Source organism: Schistocerca cancellata, chromosome 3 (assembly GCF_023864275.1).
Source record: "Schistocerca cancellata isolate TAMUIC-IGC-003103 chromosome 3, iqSchCanc2.1, whole genome shotgun sequence".
Classification (NCBI taxonomy): domain Eukaryota; kingdom Metazoa; phylum Arthropoda; class Insecta; order Orthoptera; family Acrididae; genus Schistocerca; species Schistocerca cancellata.
In genome coordinates, this window is record NC_064628.1 from 713,296,763 (window position 1) to 713,317,940 (window position 21,178).

Here is a 21,178-nt window from a genome sequence, read left to right on the forward strand (position 1 = left end):
AACATATTTTGAGTTCAAACAAAATGAGAGCATTTTGAAGTGAATGGCATGCTCCATGCTAACCAGTATAGATTCCAAAAAATTGATGTGAAACTCACAACTCACAACTTTCTCACATTGCAAAATGAGAACATTGGATCAAAACAGTATTTATCAACTTCCGAAAAGCAATATTATGAAAAGGAAAGTTGCTACTTACCATATAGCAAAGGTGCAGAGTTGGAGATAGGCACAACAAAAAAACTGTCACAAATAAGGCTTTCAGCCAGTAAAGCCTTTGTCAGAAATATACAACACCCACCCACCCACACACACACGCGCACACACACACACACACACACACACACACACACACACACACACACACTCACACTCACGCAAACACAACACCCACACACATGGCTGCAGTCTCAGGCAACTGAAGCCAAGCTGTGAGCAGCAGCACCAGTATGTGATGGGAGTGGCAACTGGGTGAGGGTAAGCAGGAGGCTGGTGTGGAGAGGGGGAGGGATAATAGACTAGGGGCAGCAGACAGGGATAGTGAAGTGCTGCCGGGTAGTGTGCATGGACGTGGTGGAGAGAGAGGGTAGGGCAGCTATGTGTAGTCAGGGTGTACAGGGGAGAGGTGGGGAGGGGGGGGGGGGGGGGAAGGCAGCGGAAAAGGAGACAAGTAAAAAGACTGGGTGTGATAGTGGAATGAGGGCTGTGTAGTGCCAAAATGGGAACAGGGAAGGGGCTGGATGGGTAAGGAAAGATAACGACTAACAAAGTTTGAGGCTTAATGGGAATGTAGGATATATTGCATGCCCCCATTTGCAAAGTTGGGGTTTTTCCCAAAAAAGTTACGTAGTAACAGGCATTCCTTTCAGTGGTACTTGCTGTGAAGATAACTAGCTGTGTGCATAAAGGGACATGCTCCCCTGAGTATTGTTAATGTTTGTAAAAATAAGTTAATTTGTGTGATGTCAGACATTTAATGGCTTGCCAAGTGATTAGTTTAGGTTCAACCTAGAAGACGATGAGTAAGTTTGCTTGATAATGCATAGCAACATAGAGGTGAACAGAATTTGTCTATGGAGAGCTGCTGGTAGCTAAACAAAGGTCACTAAGTGATTTCATGTGTGCAGAAAAACACTCACTAGGGACTAAAGATTATGTGCACAGTGCATCCAATTATTGGAGCCCACTGAACTGAAGGTACAAATTGGATTCTAAACCTTGTATCGGCTGGCAAAGAGGTGACATGGTAACACACATGTGCATCCGCTGCTCTATGAATGTAATGGGCAATGATAATATTAGAAATTATGGATTAGGAATAATTAATAACTAAGTGATTTGATGGACACTATTCACTAAACAATATATTTCTGTGAACAATATTTAGTAATTTGTGTGTTAAGGTCCATTAACTACATTGATCTTGAAAAAAAGAGATCAGTTACTATAGACTTTCCTACTCTTCAGTCTGCCTGACACCACATGGCAACGTCCACAACCAGCACTCACACACCTGATATAACGCACACATCCCCTTCCCCAGCCTGCAACTGCCAGTGTGCCCACCAACACAGTTGAACTTCTCACCCTAGAACTATTAGCAACTATCAAGCACAACTGTGTCAGCAAATTAGACAGCGCAAAAGCTTTTGTGCAAATTTTTGTTTCCCCGGAAGATGTGGAAAAGATGTCTTTTGGTCTATTCAAAAGTGACATTATGCCATTTGGGCTACACAACACTGCCCATACCTGGCAGTGTTTCTTCAATAATGTCCTGCATGGTGCCTTGGATTGCTTTGCTTACTTGTATGATATCCTAACTTACTAGCGTAGCTCAACGGAACACCATCATCACCTCCTGGATGTTTTATCATTATCTGACATGTAGTCTGGAGTGCTATTACTATTTTTTCATTTTAGGACGAGACTTAATTGTCCATGTCAGTCTGGATTTCAGAACTAATGGAACTTCCAGGTTACATATTGCTTCCTGCTTCTTGTGAATTGGTTTGTGCGCCTGCCTGCTGTCATCCATACAGCACCGGTCATGCATGACTACACGAATATCGATGCCAACAGGGTGTTTGAATCACTCAACACCCACACCATGATTGCTGCACCATGCTGCAACCCTCCTATACAAAGCTTTCCCAAGCTGCACCTAGTGTCAGTTTCCTCACTGCCTACCACCTCTGATGCTCCCACAGACATGGCACAGCTCATGAGCCCTGTGATCATGGAGATGAACAAACTCACCACCACGCTGGGTGCACACACAAGCCCATTCCCTCAATGTGCCTGACACCACACAGTGTTGTCTGCGACCAGTACATGCCCACCCTGCATGATGCTCACACCCACCTCCCCCTGTCTGCAGATGCCAGTGTGCTCACACACCCAGCTATGACTCCTCACACTCCAGACAGTAGCAACTGTCAGGCACTACCAAGTTCAGCAAATGAGACTGTGCAATAGGTTTTACACATCTTCTGGTCACCCCAAAAGATGTGGAAAAGATGGCAATAATTATGTCTTTTGGTCTATTCTAAAATGCCTTTATGCCATCTGGGTTTTACAACACTGCCCAGACCTAGCAGCAGTTCCTCAATAACTTCCTGTGTAGTGCCTCAGGTTGCTTTGTGATACTTGCATGATGGTATCATTTACTTGTGCAACTCAGTGAAACACTGTTGCCACCTCCTGGAAGTTTAATATCACCTGCCTGCCCCTGCCCACTATGCAAGAAGACCTGCACACTTGCTGAGTTCCCATGCCCCAAAAACATTTAAGGAACTATATAAATTCTTCAGGATAGTCAATTTTTATTGACACTACCTAAAGAAAGCAGTTAGAGTCCAAACACCACTCATTATCACCCTTCAGTATAACTGAACCAAATGTAACAGACCCATTTCCAGAACAGGCCAAATGACAAATAGCTTTGAACTCACAGAACAAAGTCATTCCAACACTGCGCTATTAACGTAACCTTATCGATCAATCCCCCTCACAGTCACTGTGGACACCAGTCAGTCTGCCATTGGCACCGTCCTACAGCAGCATGTCAAAGGTGCTTGGCCTACAATGGAATTGACAATTGGACCATCTGGATGCACTCTTGCCATCCTAGTCAGTATGCCAAAGTAAGCTGGCACATACACATTCCAGTCGCGTCTTTCCCTCTGGCTCACCACAATTTCTTCAATGACCATGTTGACCTTGATGGGCCCTGCCTTCATCAAATGACCACAGTTATGTACTCACTGTCATCTCTATATTCACATGGGGGCTGGAGGCCACACCATTGCCTGACATCATGTCAGATTCGGTGGCTATGGCTTTCATGGACATTTGGGTGTCATAATTTTGCATCTCCCTGCCACATAACAGCAGACTGTAAATGACATCAGGTCTATTTAAAATGTTAGTTACAACATGCGGCACACTTGTTCATCACATGACTAGTTATCACCCTGCCACAAACAGCACAATGGAGAGATTTCACAGAACACTGAAAGCTGCCCTCATATGCCAAAATACAACGTGGTCTACCATCATACCTGTAGTTCTCATAAGTTTGTGTGGGGCACACAAAGCTGACTTAGGTGAATTGCCGAAATAGTTTATGGGTACCGGCTCCTGATTCAAGGGCACATCATCAAGCACCAGCCAGTACTAACCATCAGCCGAGTTCCAGCATTCATTCAACAGCTCCACCACTGCATGCTCCACCTTTGTTCAATATCCCTGTGGTGCTATGCTGAACACTGGTCCCTCCTGTACATATGCATGTATGTTATGCTCCAAGTGGATGTCAATCAGCCACCCCTCCAGCCACAGTATTCCAGTCTGTACTTGGTGCTCAAGAGATAAGAGAAGATTTTTTTTATCTGCCTCCAAGGTAATCCCACCATAGTCTGCACCAACTGTCTAAAGCTGATGTCTACTGTGGTCCTTCCCATCCTGTGCACATCATCCAATGTCAAGATCAAACTGCCATTGGGCATTGTAAGCAATATTCCGGTTGCTCAGCAGCAGACATGTGGGACTCCAACATGGAGACCATGCTGCACCACCTCACCATGAACATCGGCAGAGCTGCCCATAATGCCTGCCACTACCACACCTCAGATGCTGGACCCTCACAAAGCCCTCCTAGCTGAGTTGAGGAACGTCTACAGTAATAACGCTTTGGTGCAAGCCCACACACTCACATGACAGCACCTGATCCATCCAGCCTCCATGATGCTACAACAGTCAGTGGCACCAGCACATAACAACATGCGGTATACGAGCTGCACAGGATGCATAGTGCATCAACCGCCTCATACAATTTTCCTGGGTGACAGGAGGCCACTGTGACAGATAGGCTACAACTGAGCAGATAACACCTCAACTGGCACACACACAGCATTGCAGACCACATGCAGTGTCAAGCGGTAGTATATCTATCACTCATCACATCGTTAATCAGGCATTTTCCCCAAAAAAGCCCTCAGCAGCAGGTATTCTTCTTGGTGGCACTTCCTGTGGGTATGTCTGGCAGCATACATAATGCGACATGCTCTCTTGAGTTTTGTTAGTGATTGTAAAAATAAGTGAGTCTGGTAATGCATAGCAACCTAGGGGCACATAGCATTTGCCTGTGGAGAGCTGGCAGTACATAAACAAAGTGCTCTAGGTGACTTAGTGTATGCAGGAAAAGACTCACCAGGTACTAAGGATTATGTGCATGGAGTATCCAATTATCAAAGTCCAATGAACTGATGGTGCAAATTGCTTTTTAAAACTTGTATCAGTTGGCAAAGAGGTCACACACTAACACATGAGTGCACCCGTTTTACTAAGTAGACCCCTCTATGTAAGCACTGGACATTTATGATATTAGAAATTTACAGACTAAGAATAATTAATAATCAAGTGATTTGATTGACTCTGTCCACCAAAAAAATATTTTAATGACAGTATTCAGTAATTTGTGTGTTAATATCAATTACTTACATTGCCCTGGAAACAGAGAGATCAGTTACTATATGCATTGTGAGTATTGACTGTCTGACACATGAGTGTTGATATCAGAACTTATTGGATTTTCAAGTTACATGTCACTCCCTATATGGTGCCAAACAGTTGCTTATTCAAAATTAGATGCAGATTATTATTTTCAGTGCCACTGACAATAATATATTATATCTTGTCAATGAGATTTTTTCTTCCAGCTGAATCAATGTTTTGTTTTGTGATACATAGCAAGATGATACTTGTGACGTATGTCCGGCCCATTCTGTTCCGTCCATTCCTAAGTAAAATTTATTTAGAGCAGATTAGTTGATGGAACACACAATCCTTCCCACAGGCTCACTAGTGTCACCAAACACTAAGGTAGGCTCTGGACATAGCACACTGTGTGCTATATCATTTGGATTGGAAACCAGAAATGTAGTGTAAGGATATATATAAATGATTAATCCTTGGCACATAAATTACAAATTTAGTGTCTGCTTCTCCCTCCCCCTTTCTCTCTCTCTCTCTCTCTCTCTCTCTCTCTCTCTCTCTCTCTCTCTCTTTTTCTCTCTAACTCTGTCTCCACTACTGCTTATACCATCACACAGTTTCCTCATATGTAATTACAGTGCACACTTTCAATTTGTTTAATAGTAACCTTATCAATAAGTAAGATAGCATCTGCTGTATTTATTAAAAAGGTTTTCAAGCTTGTAAAGAAATATTCACTTAGTTTCCTATTATCTTTTTGACAATTATGTAAATGCATTAATATTTTCCAGGTGAACCATGTAAACCATCCATGTTGTTTCTCTTATACTCCTGCAGCAAATTCATATCCTGCAATTCTTGGTGACATGTTATCCAGTTCCATAGCATGCCATAATTTTTCATGGGTATGTCCAGTATTATTAAAACACCTACAATTCCTGTACATATGAGACTTGTTCTAGCTTTCCAGTATAGCATAGGTTCTGGCTTGTTTTACAATTATATGCTGGTTGCCTTTCTATTTAATTTCTGTAGCTGATTAAATGATTATTTAACTAGCATATTCCACAGACCTGATTTACATTGATGTCTTACATGTTCCAGTTTTCAAGTCCAGCCGCCACTGAATTGGAGATGGTAGCTTTGGATTGGTATGGTGAGTTTTTATAAATAAAGGTAACAGAGTTACTGCTGTAGTTCAGTCTCTGATTGGGAAGCTCAGTGCACTTTCATTTGCAGCTAAAGCAATAAATCTACCAAAAACATTCTTTCATTCATTTACAAGGAGCAAAGGTGGAGGATGTATTCAGGTTAGTTTACAGCTTTCATTAAATTCCCATTTTTAATGTATACCAGTCCATCTACCATCACAATACATTTCAGAAGATTTAATAATATGATAGCCAACATTTCCGTCATTTATCTAAAAACTGATAAAATTTTACTTATGATTATCTTCCATAAACAATATGTACACACTAATGGTAAATTTATATGTACATTGAGTCAATGAAATATGAGATTAAGCTGGCTGTTGCATCATTAAATAATTACAGAAAGACAATGATTTTCAAACCAACATTAATTGAATTTTTTCACTTTACCAGATGTGTCTCCTATTACCTGGAAGGCATAGCCTTGAGACACACTTTTGCTTTCTTCACAGCTTCTACAGTATATATACCTGCCATAAAGTTCTGATTTCAGACAAATAATTTGAAAAACAAATAAATTAGAATGATGGGGCCCCATGTCATTTGCATTTAATGTACAATATCATAGGGAACACTGTTGTCAATGTGATATATATGTGTAACTTCTTAAGGCTTTACAAACTTCCAAATATAATGCAATTTTGTGGCTCGTGACGTCAAACACCTTTAGAAAATACACAAATATTGTGAATACATCATCTTTATTGCGTAGAAATATCATAGACATAACATCCTGAGGTGTTGGGAAAGTCTGAAGAATTATATTATGGACATATTCTCTGTGTGGTGTATCATGCTTCACCTAACTTTCCTGAGTTCCCTGTAAGAGAGTTCCTTCTTACATTCTTTTCTTCAGACAATTAATTTCTTAGCAAATGTGAAAATAAAAAGAGGTAAAACACATAGAAAATGATTACAGTGATTATATTTCTCACAAAATTCTGTTGTCAGACAAGATATGTAAAAAAAAAAAAAAATTAGAATGAACTCCCTATGAGATCCACTTTTTTGTCAAAAATCATGTAGCACTGTTGACAATGTGATGATTTGCATACATAATATGCAGGAATAAAACAGATGAATGTAGTTCAAAGCATTTCATGTGATTGTTCAGCTATGATTTTCAGTATATGATCTCTTTGTTGTCAGTCTTTCAGCTGGTTAACAGTTCTCCATCTAGATGTATTAGAACCTAACTTCTCCATTCCTGCATAATTAGAGACACCTACATTTTGTATAGTTTCCTTTAAAAATGCTAGTTACAGCCTTTCTTAGGTCATCTTCACTAAAAAAGACAGCTGAGGCATTCTAAGATAAAGATACCAGAAGAAGGAGTAGTGCAGGCTTGTATAACTGCTGAAAAAAATTATTGTGCCGAAAGTATCTTACTAAGCCCCATATTATTCAAGACAGTTGTGCTATTACGATTTCACTGTCTGTATGGGATATTCAAAACAAGATCTAAATAAGGACAATGAGTTTCTTTATGTTTTTTATGTTTGGAAAGAAACCGAAGCTTAATAACAAGCAAATGAAATAGCACCAGCAGTATATGATTGCCTCTGTAATACTAAACATGGTAAAGATGACAGATAAGTTAAGCTCATATTGAATGGCTGCAGTGACCAGAATAAAAATTTCTGTGTGGCCTTGAATATTTCTTACTGGGTTACCCATGATGGACAAAAGAATATAAATGAAGTTCAATTGACTTTTCCTGTGATTGGATTTTTCCTGTGATCAGACAATCATACATCCACCCGATCATGCTTTCAGGAGAGTTGAGAAGGATCTGTGAAAGAGAGGCACAGTTATACTTCCGGAGAGTATCTGACCATGTTTAAGGGCCATAGAACAGTAAGAAAATGAGTGGAAGACGTGTAATTTACAACTGGAGTCATGTTAAAGAAGAAACTATTAAACCACCAGGAACATGACATTTTGGTTTCAATCCTTCAAAATGCATTTTCATCAAAAGGTCAAAAACCGGAAATATGTCAGTGAGATGTGAACCAAACTATAGAACTAGCTGTGGTCAGTATGAAAAATTGTGCAAAAGAGGGCATGAACAAAAATACCAATAATTCTTGAAGTTAGAATCAAGAAAGAGAAACTGAAAGATATACGTAATTTGCTTACTAAGCATTTTGGTGAAGACTAGGAACAGGTTGGTTGTTTGGTTTACTATAAAAACTTAATTGGTGGTGCAACTAATAATGCAGTTGGAATGGATGAAAATTATTCTGACAACTTCGTTGTACTTTTGGGAGGCACAAACGATGTCTACAAAAATGAAACAGTGAGTGCAACGCGCGGTCTTAAACAGTGTCTGAGGAACCTCACTCACACTAATGTAATACTGGTCAATATTCCGCATCGCTATGATCTTGTAAGATGGTCATGTGTTCACAGGGAAATAAAAAGTGCCAACAATCAGTTTGCAAAAATCTGCAGACATTTTAAAAATGTGAAATGCATTGATATAAGCAGTATTGGACATAGATTCCACACACAACACGGACTTCACCTGAATGGCTTGGGGAAAGAATATCTGGCAAACCTGATAACCAAGGTAATGAAAAACCACCAAAATAAATTCAAAACCAAAACGGTAATTGCATCGCCATTGCTTGATTCCATAACGAAAACATTTCAAGAAAAGGTAAAAGCATTAGAACCATTATCAGCACCAGCAAAACATATAAAAAAAGACAAAATTTTAGCAGAAAGAACAGTGGACAGCGATTTCAATGACAAACAATGACAAAAGAACTACAATTCTTCATCATCCAAATATTATTTTAGACGAAAACAAGAAAAACGAGTAGACTCCAAGTTCACAAGACAAGACAGCAGTAGTGGCAGAACCAACATTTGAAGTGTCAGAAACAGCATCACCATTGACAACAACAAATAGAAGGCTGTTGGGCAGAAGAAATGCTGAGCCTCCTTCTCATCTCAATGATTTTTATGTGTGGGCCTGAAGAAAAAGAAGGGACAACAGTAGGTAGTGTCAAGTGTCTCCTCCCTCCTGTCTCAAGACAGACTACAGTGGATTCTCAGTCAGGTAACAGCACCAATAGAATGAAAAAGAAAAAGCAAGGCATATCTTTGTTTCATCAAAATATAAGGGGCCTCTTAAATAAAACTGATCAAGTTCTTATTAACATTAATGAAAAGGACAGTATAAATAATGCTAAGATTTTGTGATTAACTGAGCACCATGTTACTAATAAATGTGCCTTGCCATCTATAGTAAGTTATAGTTTAGTAACATACTACTGTAGGGAAAGTAAAGACAAAGGTGGAGTAGCAATTTATGTTGAGGATGGTGTAGCATACAGAGCTATAGATATTAAGAAATATTGTGTGAAACAACAATTTGAGGCATGTGCCACAGAAATAATAACTAAATTCTACACAATAATAGTGTTGGCTGTCTACAGGGCTCCTTCAGGTGACATAAAAACTTTTCTGCATTCAATGGAACTCCTTCTGTCAGGGCTCCTTTCGAAAGCAAAGGACATTGTAGTTTTAGGTGATTTCAGTATAAACTTTATGACAGAAAATAAGAATAAAATTGACTTTGAGACTGTGATGACCTTACATAATCTGATATCAGTAATAAACTTCCCAACAAGAATTACATCCAAGTGCCAAACTATGATAGACAACATTTTTTTAGATGTAAGTAGACATCAGAATTATAAGGTCAGGCAGGTTATAAGTGGGCTTTCAGATCATGATGGACAAATTCTCACTCTTTATGATGTTAATGTGTTCAAAAAAGAATTTCCTCAATGGAAATTCATGAGAGTAATGAATGAAGAGGAAAAAGGAACTTTCAACCATAGGCTGCAGCAAATGGATTGGTCTTTAGTACATAGCCATGATAATGTTGATACTAAATTAAACTGTTTAATAATGAATTCTTTGCTCTTTTTGAAGACATATTTCCCAAGAAATGGGTCAGAAACAGTGCTTCCAATTCTGTAAGTAAGCCTTGGATTACAAAAGGTATAAAACAATCATGTAAAACCAAAAGGGAAACTTATGCTGCAGTAAGATTCTGTAAAGATGTAGAGAAGTGGGAACACTATAGATTATACTGTAAAATTTTAAAGAAACTAATACAGAAATTAAAAGCACTTTATTATGAGAAGAAAATAGATAATTCTAATAATAAAATAAAAATAATTTGGAGCATTCTAGAAAAAGGAACAGGAAGAGATACAACAAGCAAAGAAGATGTAAATAAAATCAGATATGAAGGTACCCTAGTAGATAACCCCAAAACGGTGGCTGAGATTTTTAGTAAACACTTCCTATGAGTATCTCAACAGGTTGGTTGCAAGCCCAATGTTGATGAAGCTGTAACTCTTTGTCAAGCAATATATTCAAACACAATTTCAGTAATGCACCTTAATCCTGTCACTGTAGAAGAAATTAAAAAAATCATCATCTCTCTAAAAAGTAAGAACTCTGCAGGGGTTGATAATATATCTAGTTATTTATTGAAATATTCTTGTGTGTGGATAAGGGACATTACCTGTCATATTTTCAATGCTTCCATTCAGAAAGGTGTTGTTCCCAGTTGACTTAAGTATGCCATTGAGAAGCACCTGTACAAAAAGGGCAATAAAGCTGAACTAACTAACTATCGACCTATTTCATTGCTGACAGCTTTCTCAAAAAATTCTAGAAAAGCTGATACATGTAAGACTTACTGATCATCTCATGAAGAATGGACTTCTCAGCAAGAGCCAATTTGGCTTTCAAAAGGGCCGTTCAACAGAAGACGCAATCTATGCACTTGCAAATGAAATCCTAGAAACCCTTAATGAAAAATGCTAGCACTTGGTATCTTTTGTGATTTATCCAAAGCGTTTGACTGTGTTGATCACCAGATTCTCTTGCAAAAAGCAAAATTAGTAGGAAGAAGTGGTGTTGCAGGTAATTGGCTTCAGTCATACCTCCAAGACAGAAAACAAAAAGTTGTCTTGAATAGCTCGGGTGGAGTATGTGGCATTTCCTCAGATTCTGATTGGAGTTCCATTACATGTGGAGAGCCTCAGGGCTCAATTCTTGGGCCACTATTATTCCTGATATTTATAATTGATCTACCATCATGTACAAGCGTGCCGTGTAAATTTACATTATTTGCTGATGATACCACAATTTTTATGAGCAGTAGAACAGACAATAATCTTGAGGAACTCATTAATCACAACTCTTAGACGTAGTTAATTGGTTCAAGGTGAATGGTCTCTCATTAAATTCCAGTAAGACCAGCTTTATTCAGTTCTGTACAAAAACAGAAAAGGAGAGAGAGATAAGTGTGACATGTGGTAATCAACCAGTAGAAAGAATGGAAACAACAAAATTTCTTGGAGTGTACATTGACAAGAAAATGAACTGGTCTTCACATATTATGCTTAGCTCTGCTACCTATGCTTTAGTGGTTGTCACTACATGTGTTGAACCTAACACTGCAAAGGCGGCATACTATAGCTGTTTACACTCTCTCGTTGAATACAGCATCATTTTTTGGGGCAACCAGCCATTAGCAAGGAAAGTGTTCATTGCACAGAAGCGAGCTTTAAGAATTATATGTAGATTGCGCCCAAGAGACTCACGTAGAAATAGCTTTCGAAAACTTAAAATATGCACAACTAAATGCCAATATATTTTTTCTCTCATGTGTTTTGTTTGTAAAAATATAGAGATATTTCAACCAAATGGTAATTATCATGAGCATAGCACACAGAGGAAGAATGACATACACAGCCAGCATAGAAATTTGAGCTTGGTGCAAAAGGGTGTCCACTACATGGGAACAAAACTCTTCAATGCTCTTCCTCCTGAAATAAAGACAGAGATTCATAACAAGAGTAAGTTTAAGAAAGCACTAAAAATATTTCTGCTAGAAAAAGCTTTTTACAGTCTAAATGAATTTGTAACAAAATAAATTGTAAAGTTTAATATGATATAATACAAGTTGATGTAATGTCACGAAGAATGTTATTTAACTTGAGCTCTGTATCTGTGTGTGATCTGTACATGTGTGTGCTCTGTATCAATTTTCTGTAGTCCTTTAATGATTCTAAGAAAATACATATTTCCTTTTTTCTGTATTGCTGCTCAAAAATTTACTGTATAAGTTTTTATAAAATTATGTACTTGTATTTGTAAAAAACTGACTCGTTCCATGTCCTTGTCAACCCAACACAGTCGGACCTATAGAACACGAAAGAAATCATATCAAATGAAATCATCAAATCAAATTTAAATGAAGCATATAAGGAACCAACAGTTTAAAATATATAAAATCAATTCCTCAATTTTTGTTTAACATCCAGTATTTAGATGTTACCCAACAGGTAGTTTTGGATCAAGTTCTAAAACATATTGTATTTTAATGTTGTAACCCACTAGAAGAAATTCAGTTTTGGTTAATTAATAAGATTCCTGAAGAAAAGTGGTGAGCTTTTTTGTTAGTTGTTTAATATAAATCTGTGACAAAAATATTTATCTCCAACAGTGTAAGAAACAGAACAGATTATGTCCACCTGGTGAGTAACAAAAGTTACAACATCAAAAGAGTATTGCCCTATATCTTGATAAAAAATCACTCATACTTTCTAGTGTAGCAGGTTGGGGTTTAGTGATATTAGATATTGAGCATCCGTCACAGAGAGGAGGAAAGACTATTATTTTCTCAGGGATGGCGGGAGGGAAAATGACACATCATGGGCAGAGGAATGGGCTCTTTCTTGGCTCAGAGAGTGAGGTGTGAGTGAAACATTGGAGGTTTCACTAATGGTCATTTATTGAGACATAAGACCCTTTAAACAAGTAGACTCATACAATGTGTTCTAACTTGCTCAACTTCTCATGGCAGCATAGTCATAGTGTGCAGATTCCAGTGACAGCTGATGCGGCAACAATTTGTGTTGCAGCAGCACACCGATGGCATATTCTTCCCTCAGTTCTGTGCCCATGACTCTCTGCATTGGCTGTGCAGCCTCTTTCTTGTAAATTCACTTGTTGTGTTATTAACAAGTGGCTACAGTGTGGTGCAGAGTGCTCTGTCCCAGAACTGAGCCAGCAACCCTCAGGTTTGGCATCTTCCAGTGGAGTTCATCAACCTCTGGGTTGACAGGCGACCAATTTGGTGAGGCCACAGTCCCTTCATCCTCACCAGCCACCTGAGTAACTACCACAAAAACTTCTTTCTGGTAATATCTGGAATGGCATCTTCTGCATTGACCTATTGGCACAGTATTAACATCTTCTTCTGTCGAGCAGCATAGTGGTTAAGTCATAGTAGTGAAGTATGACATCCAGTGACTAACCATTGATCCATCCGTCTAGGCGGCATTTCTTTGTGTCTTCTTTCTCCCCTCAAAAGACCTCCTCAAAGGACCCCTCATGTCCATTTGTTGGAGGTATTTATTCAGTGTTTTTGCCAACATTGCAAAGTTTCTAGAGTGGTGGCTACCTGTTCGATCATTGATGTATGCTTCTCATGTTGTGCAGAAACGTGACCAATGTTGGCACATGTGCCTGTTTTCCTTGGTTGAATGTTGCCGCTTCTGAATATTGTGGCTTAACATGTTAAAGTCTCTAAAATGTTCACTTAACCTATAATAAGTCTTAATGTATTTTTCTGCTTCGAGCAACCATAAATGACACAAAATTATTATATGTAATAATTATATTCCCTATGTTCCTTGGCTGTCTGGAAAAATTCATGATAAATTTTTTCTTATGTCCATCAACAAATCATTAACAAACAAGAAACAAAAACACAGTGGCAACATTAATCTGCCAGGAAAATTATACATGCATTCCACAACAGCTTAAAATACATGAGCATTAAGAAAACTTCTGAAAGTAATGTTAGAAATATGGCAGAATGATGATCAGTAACAATACAATGATGTAGCAAGTGACAATTATCTGTACATACATTTTAGCAGTATATGTGTATGCTCAGGATTTTTGTAGCCATTCAACTAGAATTTGATGTAGTGATATGTTATTGTTTGTCTTTGGTTTTAGTCTGATACACAGGACAGCAGTACAAAGAAGGTTCCAGAAATATCTGTGCCCAATATCATAATTCATGTTTTATGTTGCTCTTTCAACTGTACAATATGCTGCATCGTAGCATTGGCATCAGTTTTGCCTTGAACTGTGATAACAACATGTAATGACTGCAGGATGGAGGAATCAAGGGAGTTGTTTAGCTAAGACTAATTTAGAGGAGCCATTAGTTGCATAATTGTTTCTGGACAGTAAATTAGTGGGTAAGTGAAATTTCACACCTGAGAGAGAACATAACGTGGCTGTAATATGGAAAGTAGTATTGCTGAGTGCATCTTAAATAAACGTGTTTTTATGATAAAAGAAAAATTATTCTGCACGTTATACGACCTATATACCCTTATCAATAAGTTCTACTGAATGACATACTTTTTTAAGCACATGGTATCTAGTCATATGCTGGTAATGCCTGTTATTTAAAGCCCAGAAGTCCCCTTCATATATTTTGTAATTCCCTTTTTTGTACCTGATTCCCTGTTAGTGCATTATTGCTAGAATCTGTAGTATACAAAGGTTATTTAAATTTGCATTAGAATGGTATATTTTGTATTGTGGAAGTGAATTGACTGAGCACACTGAAGGTTATATGGGGCTGAGTGCATGTTCTGTATGGTGGATCAGCGGTTTTCCATTTCCATGGTCCAGCATGTTTTGGATCAGTGTGTGCTTCCATTGGCAGTATCACACCTGTTACTCCCTTAATAGGTTTCGACCATCTTGCATGAACAGTAGTTATTTTTATGGGTAACTGTAACTTGACATTAACTGGTGATGTGATTTCGACAACTTTGTAAGAACCCTGATAGTTTGTCACAATTTTTTTCATCTTTCCTTTAGCAATGTAAGGAGTGGATAGGAAAACTCATTGTCTAATTTTGAAATCCATGTACTTAACGTGAACATTGCCCAATTTTTCCTGCCATTCTAATTCTCTGGTATTTTCCTTCTGTACCTTTTTCCTCACATCCTTAACCCTCCATTACTAGCACAAAAATTCATGACATGGTTACTCATGCGGATGTCAGGTGTCACCCAGAAAGCAAGCGGTCTATTTGTATATTTTGAATGGTCTTTATGACTGATTTTATGATTTTTTATTAAATCTAAATCTAATACATTTAATATTCATACACAGTGTAATATACTCTAATGTTCGAAATAGTCTGCACAATAATTTAATAAGGTTACATTTCAAAATAACAAATTTGCATGTAAGCATTGAGGTGTGTGTAACAATGCAACTACTTATCAAAAGAACATGAAAATGTGTGTTTCAAAACAATGACCTAACTAATAAGCATATACAAACAGTAATTAAGTGACAAAGTGAAAACAAAATTAAAATAAAGAACACAATATTGGACAGCACAGTTTACACATATGTCCTTCAGATGATCTACACATGTCCAGTTGTTGCATGTAGTGCACCATCTACAAGCTGTTTTATTTCATGCTCTTCCACATATATAACACCTTCCACGTGATCCAGTTGATTTTTCTGACTGTTCCACAATTTCTTGCATGAGTGCCTAACAGTAATTTAGCCCTTCTCTGAATTTCACATGGAAGGCTTTCAATAAGGGAACATTGCTCTATTTGAGTCTTTATTAGTTCCCAGCTGATTTTTTCTATAAAATCAACCCTTTTTACAACCTGATTTGAAGCTGTGCAGTGGTATTTATATATGCATAATGCATTTATGGCTGCAATGTTCAGCATATTGTAAAACAGTACCATAGGACACCTTATTGTATTATGTTACACATTGTTCTTCTGACAAAGCCAATTTAAAAGATCTACCCCCACTTTTGACATGTTGTAGAAAGTAATCATTTCAGGTTTATTTTGTTCCCTTGTTGAACGATCTATAGCATCATCGAAATGAATGCTTAACAAAACCAGCACTGTTCTATTTTTCTTTGGACAGTGGGAGACCAATGTACAATCCTGTTGAAATCCAAAGATAGATGATTTTGGCTCCCTTTCTGTTTTTGGTAGAAGTTCTTTGGCACGTCTCTCTTGTTTTTTCATAGTGTTACAATGTATGTCAGTTTCTTCACCTGAAGATTCTTGACTAAAGACAAACTGGTAAACCAGTTGTCACCAGTAATATTTCTGCTTGTACCTTGGATTGGTTCGATCATTCGAAGAACAATATTTTCAGCTGAATTACTGGCATTAGATGGTCCCTCTGGTTGCTTACTGATGTACAGTTCTAAATTATAAGTGTAAGCTGTTTAAACATCAACCAAAGCAAACACTTTTAACCCATACTTTGCAGGCTTGCTAGGAATATATTGTCTCAATTTGCAGTTTCCTCTAAACACCAACAGCTGTTTGTCAACAGTAAGATATTCACTAGGTGATAAATATTTTTGGCTATTGTTTGTGAATAGTTCAAGTACCTCCCTGATAGCAGCCAACTTGTCAATCTCTCTGTGAACACCTGTATCACAGATATTATCAAACCTCAGACATCTCAACAGAAACCTGAATCGGTTTTCACTCGTGCATAAATAACATGATTCAAGTCTGTTTCCCTTTGAGTTACTCCACAATTTTGATATACTCTTCCTAGAACATCTCAAAGATCCACACAGATATAAAAAACCAATGAAAGCTCTGGTCTCTATTGCATCTGTTTCTTTAGCATCCCTTTCCATAGAGAAGTTACCATGAACTTCATTGATGTATATATTAGTGCATGTTACGATAATGCTTATTATGTTTTCGTCCAAGAACAAATTCAGAATTTCTATTTCAGTCTTTTTTATAAGAGCTTGATTTTTTGGTCCAGGTAAATGCGTAATAATATTACAAGATCTGCTTCTTACACTGGTAGGATATTTATTTTTCCTCCATTTAGTTATTCTATCTTTCCCTACAAAAAATGCATCCTCTTGAGTTACTTCTTCCTGTGACTCATATTGATCATTTTCTGACACTTCTTGTTCTGTTTCTGAATCATGGCCACTTTCATGAACACAATCTGCTGTCTCTGAGTCAATGCTATCATTGTGAGCATCTTCATCACTCAGCTCGTTGAACCATTCCAGCCATACATTAGGTTCTGTCCAAGTTTTGTTTGCCTTTGACATTTCTTCTGCAATCTAAAAATACAGAGAATACTAGGTAACATGGAAGGTAACTGCACTCTGTTTCAATACACCTAAATGTATGCACATGAAAGATCAATTGTATCTAGGAAAGCAATAAAGTAATATAGAGTTATTTTGCTTCAGATTGTGGCAGCAGAGCTTGCGCGGGTGACCAGTGTCCTCCAGACTATAATAATGTTTCATAATCAATGTATCTTTCGTAACTCAAAGCCAACAATGACTGGAGCTAACAGCTGGAGAGTTAATAGAAAGGTATCGAAAATGGCATGAACGCAATCCAGCCCCGCCAGACAAAACTGAGTGAGAAAGTCGTGTGGATGACAAGTGTCATCTGTGCAAGTGATGAAGGGTTAATGATTCAAGCAAATTGCCTAATTGCTTCTTCATTCTTTCCTTCTTTTGACTTATTGACACTGAATGATGATGGCATCTTCCTTCCATAAATAACTTCATAAGGTGCCTGTTCCTTCATGTGTTTTGGCATTGTATGTGCTTACAAAGTATGAAATGATGATAACCCAATTGTTGTGTTGATTGTTGGTAAAATAAGTAAGTACTTTCCTAATAGTGTGAGGGATCCATTCTGTCCACCTGTTTGCCTGCAGATTTAGTGGGGTGGTGTGTAATTTATACACCTTCAGCAAGTGACAAAGTTGTTTCATGAGGCTGGACATGAAGTTACTATGTAGGTCGGTTATAAGTGCTTGTGGTATGCCAAATTTTAAAATCCAGTTATTGACAGTGACCTGTACAATAGTGTTTGCTTGTTGATCAGGGCGATTATCATGTTAGATATCTAGAGAAATGATGTGTAATCATTAGTATGTACCTATCCCCAGCTGGTGTTTTATTAAATGGACTATATATATATGGAATAGGTGTGACACTTCCGGGAGTCTTTGTAATGGTATATGTTGATGGTCATAGTCTGCTCACTGGATGCACGGTATGCAAGTGTGAACATGCGCTTTCTTGTCTCCCACCAGAAATGTTCAGCAATGCATCTTTCAGTAGTTCTGTAACCACAATGACCTGAAAGAATGTGATCATGGGCCTCTTGCATGACTTCCTGTCAGAGGTGTTTGGGAACCACGATTCTCAGTCCAAGTCTAGTTGTTCAACAGAGGACCCCATCCTGCAGGCAAAACTGCCATTGTGTCACATATCTTTCGCAATTGCATCTGAAGCCTGTACCTTCTCAGCTTTTGCAACTTCTGCACAGTCTGGCAAAAAATGTGATAATACCAAATAACCTGCTGCCATTCTTTTGCATCATAACCTTCTTCTTCGTCTTCTTAGTTCCATACACTTATAGTGCATCAGCTGCTCACAGGCAGCTTTCCCTTGCTTCTTGAGCCAGCTCTTCAAAGTTGTTGATGCCAGTCCATGTCTTGACATTCTGTGACCATGATTGCTTCCTTCTACCTGGTGGGTGCTTTCCTTCTATTCTGCCTTCTATAATTAATTGCAGAAGTTCATATTTCTTTCCTCTCTTAATGTGCCCCAGGTACAATGTCTTTCTTCTGTTAATTGTCCCCATTAGTTCTCTTTCCGCCCCAGTCCTATGCAGCATTTGAGCATTGCTCACTATCTCAATCAATGTTATTTTTAGTAATCCGTGCAAGAACCACATTTCTGTTGCTTCTAAGCTCTTTACAGAAGCTGCTTTAATTGACCAAGTTTCTGATCCATATTGTAGGATGGGGATAAGATAGCATTGTACCACCTTTGTTCTCAGATGGAGTGGAATGTCTGTGTATATCAGCACATTTTGTAGCTTTCAGGACATTTCTTTGGTAATCCAACAGTGAATCTTAATTTCCTCATCACAATCAAGTTTTGAGTTTATCACAGATCCTAGATATTTAAATTTGGTTACTTTCTTGATTTTACTACCACTAGGTACTGGTTTTGACCATGGGTTCTTTCAATTAACATCCATTTAGTTTCTTTGGCATTTATTCTGGCACTAAAATGCTGACCAGCTTTATCTATTTTTATAAGTGTTTTGTGTAGCTTAGCTGCGGATAGGACAAACAGAGCTGTGTCATCAGCATACCATAAGTTCCAAATCTTCACTCCATTTACTTTAATACCAAATAATTTTGAGTCTTGACTGGATCAAAAAATCTTGTCCAGATACAAATTGAACAGTAATAGGGGTAGTATACAACCCTGGCAAACTCGTTTCAGTATTTGCATAGATTCTGTTTTTAAATTTTTGTTAATTCTGATCTCTGCTCTCTGATTCCATTATAACTGCTGAATGATTCTTATATCCTTATCATCCAGTCCTACTTCTCATAAGATTGTGGTTAGCGGGTCATGCTTAACGGTATCAAATGCTTTCTCATAGCATATATGGGTATCCTGCTGATAGTCACAGCATCTTCGCATAAGTATCTTAATATCTTCATGCCAAATAATGCTTTTCGGTTTCCCACTCCCTTCATAAACTAAACTGGGTTTTTCCACTATGCTCCTCACATTTATAATTAATTTGGTTATGTACAATTCTTACGAAAGTTTTCAGAGTGTGACTCATCAGCAAGATCAATCGAAATTCTGAGCATGCTTTTGCATTTGCTTTCTTCAGTAATGGGACAAAGATTGATTTCAGCTATTCATCCCAGATCTGGCCTGAGCAGTAAATTTCATTAAATAGGGCTGTCAACTTTTTGAGTCTATGCATTTTAAAATTTCTGTGGGTAAGTTGTTCCCACCAGGCACTTTTCTGTTCTATGTTACTTTCAGCACATATTCTACCTCTGATTGTAAGATACATGGACAAGATTCTTCTTCATTTTGATTTACTGTCATGTCTCTTTGTTGTGAAACAGAGTGTTGTTGTTGTTGTGGTCTTCAGTCCTGAGACTGGTTTGATGCAGATCTCCATGCTACTCTATCCTGTGCAAGCTTCTTCATCTCCCAGTACCTACTGCAACCTACATCCTTCTGAATCTGCTTAGTGTATTCATCTCTTGGTCTCCCTCTATGATTTTTACCCTCCACGCTGCCCTCCAATACTAAATTGGTGATCCCTTGATGCCTCAAAATAAGGTCCTACCAACTGATCCCTTCTTCTAGTCAAGTTGTGCCACAATCTTCTCTTCTCCCCAATCCTATTCAATACCTCCTCATTAGTTATGTGATCTACCCATCTAATCTCCAGCATTCTTCTGTAGCACCACATTTCGAATGCTTCTATTCTCTTTTTGTCCAAACTGTTTGTTGTCCATGTTTCACTTCCATACATGGCTACACTCCATACAAATACTTTGAGAAACAACTTCCTGACACTTAAATCTATACTCAATGTTAACAAATTTCTCTTCTTCAGAAACACTTTCCTTGCCATTGCCAGTCTACATTTTATATCCTCTCTACTTCAACCATCATCAGTTATTTTGCTCCCCAAATAGCAAAACTCTTTTACTACTTTAAGTGTCTCATTTACTAATCTAATACCCTCAGCATCACCTGACTTAATTCGACTACATTCCATTATCCTCGTTTTGCTTTTGTTGATGTTCATCTTATATCCTCCTTTCAAGACGCTATCTGTTCAACTGCTCTTCTAAGTCCTTTGCTGTCTCTGACAGAATTGTTATCAGCAAACCTCAAAGTTTTTATTTCTTCTCCATGGATTTTAATACCTACTCCATATTTTTCTTTTGTTTCCTTTACTGCTTGCTTAATATACAGATTGAATAACATCGGGAAGAGGCTACAACCCTGTCT

General features: G+C 38.0%; 1 protein-coding gene across 1 annotated transcript in view; it reads left to right on the forward strand.

Moving 5' to 3' along the window:
• LOC126176531 (tyrosine decarboxylase-like) overlaps window positions 1–21,178 on the forward strand; it is a 228,493-nt gene that overhangs the window by 58,815 nt on the left and 148,500 nt on the right. The window contains exons 3-5 of the mRNA XM_049923687.1: window positions 5,787–5,900; window positions 6,100–6,151; window positions 6,235–6,305. Of these exons, the coding sequence (XP_049779644.1) occupies window positions 5,787–5,900; window positions 6,100–6,151; window positions 6,235–6,305 (237 nt within the window). The remainder of the gene's footprint in view (window positions 1–5,786; window positions 5,901–6,099; window positions 6,152–6,234; window positions 6,306–21,178) is intronic.